This window comes from Mastomys coucha, chromosome X (assembly GCF_008632895.1).
Source record: "Mastomys coucha isolate ucsf_1 chromosome X, UCSF_Mcou_1, whole genome shotgun sequence".
Classification (NCBI taxonomy): domain Eukaryota; kingdom Metazoa; phylum Chordata; class Mammalia; order Rodentia; family Muridae; genus Mastomys; species Mastomys coucha.
Genome location: NC_045030.1, coordinates 2,058,841 through 2,065,000, shown reverse-complemented (window position 1 = coordinate 2,065,000; position 6,160 = coordinate 2,058,841). Strand labels below are relative to the sequence as shown.

The 6,160-nt window shown below is 49.5% G+C and overlaps 3 protein-coding genes across 4 annotated transcripts in view; 2 read left to right on the top strand and 1 right to left on the bottom strand.

The window, feature by feature from the left end:
- Magix (MAGI family member, X-linked) overlaps nucleotides 1-1,278 on the top strand; it is a 10,373-nt gene extending 9,095 nt beyond the window's left edge. The window contains exon 7 of the mRNA XM_031371894.1: nucleotides 889-1,278. The gene's annotated coding sequence lies outside the window, so the exon portion shown is untranslated. The remainder of the gene's footprint in view (nucleotides 1-888) is intronic.
- Nucleotides 1,279-1,859: 581 nt separating this feature from the next.
- Nucleotides 1,860-5,223, top strand: Plp2 (proteolipid protein 2). Of its 2 annotated transcripts, XM_031387615.1 has the most exons (5): nucleotides 1,876-2,119; nucleotides 3,298-3,453; nucleotides 3,559-3,654; nucleotides 4,078-4,168; nucleotides 4,668-5,223. In XM_031387615.1, the coding sequence occupies exons 1-5, from the start codon at nucleotides 2,024-2,026 to the stop codon at nucleotides 4,685-4,687; spliced, it is 459 nt and encodes a 152-aa protein (XP_031243475.1). In that variant the 5' UTR covers nucleotides 1,876-2,023; the 3' UTR covers nucleotides 4,688-5,223. The 2 variants fall into 2 exon arrangements, with proteins under 2 accessions (XP_031243388.1, XP_031243475.1); XM_031387528.1 differs by having other exon boundaries at nucleotides 1,860-2,119; nucleotides 3,298-3,654; nucleotides 4,668-5,222.
- A 72-nt stretch (nucleotides 5,224-5,295) lies between these two features.
- The window catches only part of Prickle3 (prickle planar cell polarity protein 3), an 11,234-nt gene continuing 10,369 nt past the window's right edge, over nucleotides 5,296-6,160 (bottom strand). The window contains exon 9 of the mRNA XM_031387270.1: nucleotides 5,296-6,077. Coding sequence (XP_031243130.1) covers nucleotides 5,455-6,077 — 623 coding nt within the window. The 3' untranslated portion in view covers nucleotides 5,296-5,454. The remainder of the gene's footprint in view (nucleotides 6,078-6,160) is intronic.

The following is a 6,160-nucleotide window of genomic DNA, read 5'->3' as shown; positions in this document are numbered from 1 at the left end:
GGTTGCTGGGATTTGAACTCAGGACCTTTGGAAGAGCAGTCAGTGCTCTTAACCTCTGAGCCATCTCTACAGCCCCAAAAGATAACTTTCAAGAGAATTGATAGTTACAGAAATAAAAAAAAAAGTTATGGCTGGACATTGTGTATTACTGTAATTTCTCCATGTGGGCAGCTGAGACAAGAGGATCAAGAGTTCTAAGCCATGCTGGGTTACCCAGTGAGAGACTGTCTCAAATAAACAACATCAAAGAAAAAAGGACCAGCTATACTGTGGGAGGGGTGGGTGGTGGGCTGCTGGCTTCCGTTGAAGACATAGCTTTTGAAGTGGAACCTGAAAGACCAGAAGCCAAATGAAGGCAAAGCTGTGGGGGAAGGGCATCAGTAGTTATGAGAACAAGGAGTACAGAGGCCAGAGCTAAATTTGTCATGTTCCACAAGTTCAGGTATTTCTCCCTGCTTGAATGCAGGCACTCAACACTGGGGAAAATGTTTCAACCTTTCCATTACTCAGGTAGTCTCTCAACAATGGTGATTGTATAAGGGAACCCCTTTCTTAATTTGGAAGGGACCTATGTTTGGGGCAGGGCAGGCAGGACCTTAGGGTGAATTCTAGCCTTTCAGTGATTGCATTATACTGAGTATAAACCAATGTCCAGAACACATTGGGGCTGGGGAGGTGTCCTGATTTCAGGTAACCAGGCACATGTCTCAGAGTTAGACACCACTATGGTCAGGAGGAATTATTAATTGCTCTGGATCACACCTCAAAACGTCAACTTTTGTACCCAAAGTTATACTTGAAGGCCACCCCCCTTACCTTGCCCAGCTCTCTGCAGAAATGTGTGTTTCTCCAGGCTTTCTCTAAAGCTGGTTTGGCCTCTCTTCTCAGAACCAGAAAACTGAGGTCCAGCACTGAGGCCAAAGAAGACTTCCCTGGAATTACCCAGCACAGGGTACTGGCTGCCTAGGCTCAAAGCAGATTGATGATAGTCGCTAATATCCACCAGGCCGATCATCAGGTCCCGTTCCCACTCAGTCTCTGCAGCACTATCAGCACCACTACCCAAACTCTGCAAACTGACTGCATCCTCCCCATCCTAGTTTGGTACCAGTTGACTACAGAACCTGATCTGACCCAATCAGGAACACCTTACTCTTTTTATTCATCTCACTTATTATGAACATTTACACCAGATCTGGGGGGGGGGGAGGATTAAGTCTTAATACCCCAGATCTTTCCTGTTAGGTAATATATAGCAGTGGTTCTCAACCTTCCTAATGCTGCGACCCTTTAATATATATATATAGTTCCTCATGCTGTAGGACCCCCAACCATGGCATTAATTTTGTTGCCACTTCATAACTATTTTTGCTGTTGTTATGAACTGCAGTGTAAATAGCCGTGTTTTCTGATGATCTCAGGTGACCCCTGTGAAAGGGTCGTTCGACCCCAAAGGGGTCCCTACTCACAGGTGGAGAACCACTGCCCTATATGCAAAGGGAAAACTTTTTAAAATTCAGAGCACTTCGATTTCAGGAAATATACCTGGCCTCGAGAATTTCGGGTTTAAACAGGGCCTCAGCCACTTTTTTTTCAGCTAAGGAAACTGAGTGACTCTATTACTTCTTGGCCTTTTGGCTAAGATCAAAAGTAGAACATTGAGTCACTCCCTTCCAAAGCCAGATACCCTCGGTAGCTCTTTTGCATTTAAAAAAAAAAAGTGAAGGGTCTACATATTCTCGCTCCTGGTACCTGGAGTTTCCATGCACCTTGAAGATAAGGCTTCGTGCGGGACCCGTATCGTCTTCGGCCGCAGGGCAAAGGGGGCTTCCGGGGCGGCCTCCACCTGGCCCGGCCCCCTCCGGCCCCGCCTGCTTTGCTAGGCGCGGTGATTCATTCCCTCCTTTGCCCGGGGGCCCCCTTCCCGGCCAGACGGCGGGACTGACGGCTGGGTGTGCAGCGACCTCGAACCCGTGAGCCAGAAAGCAGAGCTTCTGCGTCCCAGGGACTCCAGCACACCACCATGGCGGACTCTGAGCGTCTCTCGGCCCCTGGCTGCTGGTTAGCCTGCACCAGCTTCTCGCGCACCAAAAAGGGAATTCTCCTGTTTGCTGAGATTGTGAGTGTTCCCGGGCGGAGGGTGGGTAGAGGCCGGGTGTACAGGCTGGACCATTCGGTACCGGACTGTTTCGGTTGAGGCAGGCACGTGGTCCAGCTGCTTGGCAGTGGGATGCAGGTGGGTGAGTTTGTGGAGGAGAGTCGAAGCCAGCCAAGGTGCAGGGCGTTCGGTGGGGCATGGGCAAAGGGGTGGAGAGCTGGTGGTTCACTGGTGAGGTGAGTTATCTATAACTAATGTTGGGGACTGTGGGTGTGTGGGTGCGTGTGTGGGTGTAGACTCATAGTGATCTGAGAGAAGGGGTCCTGGGGAGTGGGAGCCTCTCGTGGCAGGGCGTGGCTGGCCTGGGCACTAGCTGGCGGGCTGGCAGTACGCCCAAAGGCGGGGCCTATTGGGGTGGGGTAGAGCTAGTCCCCTCTAGGGTAGGGCGTTCCACACTTCGCCTGTTCTTCCTTGCCCATTTGAGACTGGATGGGAAGTCCTTAGCTCTTTGGTTGGTTATAGGGAACCTTGCTTTTTCCATCCCCCTCCAAGTGGGCACCGCCTTTGGGTCACTTGTAAAAGAGGTGCGGTTCCTTTAACGGAGCCCTGCCCTTCTAGTGTCAGTCTCACCCCTTCCCAAAGGGGTTGCCTGGGGAACCGAACGTCCCTCCCCCTCAAGGCATGGACGCTGGCGCCACCAGCGCTCACAAAACACCTGGCAGAGCCACTCCCCTCAGGGAAAGGAGAACTGAACAACATAATTCTGCTCTTTTTCTGGGTGACCCTGGGCAAGCCACTTAACCTCTCTGTGACTCACTTTGCTCGTGTGTAAAATAAATGTACCTAGCTCATTAGATTCTTGTGATGATTAAGTGAAATACGACTTGTAAAGCTCTTAGACAATGCTTAGAAGAACACTGTGCATGCGAGAGGTGTTTCGAAATTATCGGATGTCATTTTCTCTCACTCCTGGTAGTTATTTGAGAAAAAATGTTTTTTTTTTCTTCCCCAACCTCCTCAACTGTCTCTGCTGAGTGGGTTGAACCTCAGGCAAATGCTCAGCCACTGAGCTACATCTTGGAAAGTAGATTTCCTCCCCTTCCATTCCCCCCGGATATTTAGGTTTGAGATCCCTCTTTTCTAACTTAAACCATTGCTTCTAACCCATGGCTGATTGAGGTCCATTGTTCCCCCCTCAGATACTGTGCCTGGTGATTTTGATTTGCTTCAGTGCGTCTACAACATCGGCCTACTCCTCCCTGTCAGTGATTGAGATGATCTTTGCTGCTGTCTTATTTGTCTTCTACATGTGTGACCTGCACTCCAAGATATCATTCATCAACTGGCCTTGGACTGTGAGAAAGGGGCCGGCAGTACCGGGGCTGGGCTGGGGTTGGGAAGACGGAATGGTTTGCAGCTCTTGGTTACTGAGGTCACCTTTTTCTCCGTCTACTTCGCAGGACTTCTTCAGATCCCTCATAGCAACCATCCTGTACCTGATCACCTCCATTGTTGTCCTTGTAGAAGGAAGAGGCAGCTCTAGAATTGTCGCTGGGGTAAGGGCCCAAGAAACAGATCCAGCGCTTTCAGGGTGTACAGCAAATCTGGCCCCAGCAATGAGCTTTATCTACCTAGATCATTTGGTGTAAAAACACTGTCCCTTGTCAGACACATACCTTGTGAGTGGCAAAGGAAGCCCCTATGTCAACATGGTAGGCTACCATCTGCTAGAACTTTGTCTCAAATTGTAGTAAGAATCAAGCCCTCTGCATATGGGGCAATGGGGGTGGATGTCCTGTGCTGACAGGTACTGGGGAGATGGTGAGGTGTAAGCATTCAGACTCCTGAGGTTTCCAGGTCTCTTAGCATGAGGCTGGCATCACTAACTTGCAAGGGCCCCTCCCTGGAGGTAGATACAAAGACATGGAGGCTGAGTAGGAATGCCCTCTCATCCAGTCTCTTCACTCCTATCTTTCCAGATACTGGGCTTACTTGCTACGTTGCTCTTTGGCTACGATGCATATATCACCTTCCCTCTAAAGCAGCAAAGACATACAGCAGCCCCCACTGGTAAGTGTGTGTATATGTACACTTGTGTGCATGCTGAGAGCAGAAAAAAAGAAAAAGGGCTAGGCAGTGGTAGCAAACCCACTCTGGAGGCAGGGGCAAGCAGGTCTCTGTGAGTTCAAGGCCAGCTTGGTTAATATAGTAGTTCCAGGACAGCTGGTGGTACATAGTAAGAGCCTGTCTCAAAAAAACAAAAACAAAACAAAACAAAACAAAAAAAACCAAAAAACCAAAAACTCAAACAAATTTCTGAGTTTGAGGCCAGCCTGGTCTACAGAGTGAGTTCCAGGGCAGCCAGGGCAACACAGAGAAACCCTGTCTCAAAAAACAAATAAACAAACAAAGAAAAAGGGAAAGGACTTCTTAGGGAAAGATATGACTGCCACCCATGTCCCTTATTGATTCTTAATGACTTTTGTGGCATGAAATGTCATGTGTCAGCATTCCTGTCTGTATAAATGGGCATCTAGATTTATCAAAGCTTTCTTTCTTCCTCCTGCAGACCCCACAGATGGCCCATGATCATCTGTCAGCTGTCTCTGCTACCTGTCAATAGCTCCTCCATCAAAAACTTCCTCCTGCCGGGTGGTGGTGGTGCATGCCTTTACTCCGAGTACTCTGGAGGCAGAGGCAGGCGGATCTCTGTTTGAGGCCAGGACTACACAGTGAGATCCTCTCTTTAAAACAATACCTCCTCCGGTTTCCACAACACTCCAGCCAATTCTCTGACCCCATTGAAAGTGCTTATGGTACAAGAGATTGAACCTAGAGCCGCGTGCATACTAGGCAAGCATTCTCCACTAAGCTACATCCCTGTAAAAGTGCCTTTATTGGGAGTTTTGTCTTCCAGCCTGCCAATCAATCCACTTGGGTGTGGTCACCTATACGGGTGTGCCTAGATTCCCCTTTGCTCTGCAGTACCAGCAGCGACATGAGTTCTGCTTGAATCATATCCCCACATAAGCTACAAAATGAGTGACCCACTACAAATAACCTCTTTTCTCTGTGTGGGGTGAGCTGTGAAGGGCTAAATAAACAATAAAAATATTGTTAAAGTCTACAAAGAATAAGTTAATATTTTTGATCAAATGTATGTTAGCATCAGGAGGAGAGAAATTGAGGCAAAACCATCGCAACAAATAAGCCAGGCCTGTTTTTTTTAACAACTATTACATTGCTTCGCTAATACAAACAAGATGGAGTGCAGAAGGGGACCATGACTTAGTTTAGGACAATCATCATTTATACTGACTTTAGAAAGGTAGAATTCCTTCTAAAGCTGCCTTCCTTTAAGCCACTATGCAGTTCTTGTCCCTGGTCTGGCGAGGCATCGCAGGGTGAGACTCTTGGACAAGTGGCTGGGCTGGGGAGTTAAAGCTTTCAGTTGCAGTATCCTGAGTGGTCCTGGGCCTGCATAAGTGAGGGGGCAGTGGGATACGTTCCCCTAGGAAGAAGCCATCATCCTCAGAAGACTCTGAACTGGGGCTGGAGGGTGAGCTGGAGCAAGAGCCTGAATCTGAACCTGATCCCAAGTCACAGCGTTGGTGGCCATGTCTGCTAGGATGGTGGTGGTGATGGTGACTCCCTCGGCGGCGATGCCGTTGGCGCCTTCGGCGACGGTGGTGGTGATGGTGGTGGCAGCTGGAGGCCCTGGGTGGGGGACTTCGAGGTCTGCGGCGCTGGGCTGGAGGTGCACTAAGGGTCCTTCGTGGACCTCCTTCAGATACCAGAGGGTCTCGGAAGCTGACCCGAGGTGTACTCTGGCGACCAAAGGCGTTATCATCTGGGTGCAGGGCAGGATGGCCAGGGGATTCTGTGGGGGGCTCAGGAGCACTGCGGAGCCCCAGTTCAGGCATAGAGTGGCGGTGGGGGGCCCCTCTCAGAAAGTGGGAAGGCTCTTCAGGGCCTGAAGCTAGGAAAAAGAAAGATGGGAGACACCAGATATGTACTTGTTCTGTCTGGCCCTTACCTGAGGAAAGATTTGGAAATGTCTTC

Excerpts from the sequence above, each read along its gene's own strand:
- Plp2 (XM_031387528.1), top strand. The coding sequence starts at position 2,024 with ATGGCGGACTCTGAGCGTCTCTCGGCCCCTGGCTGCTGGTTAGCCTGC. Across the intron at positions 2,120-3,297 it reads TTCTCCTGTTTGCTGAGATT|ATACTGTGCCTGGTGATTTT; the intron begins GTGAGTGTTCCC and ends TTCCCCCCTCAG. Across the intron at positions 4,169-4,667 it reads ACATACAGCAGCCCCCACTG|ACCCCACAGATGGCCCATGA; the intron begins GTAAGTGTGTGT and ends TTCCTCCTGCAG.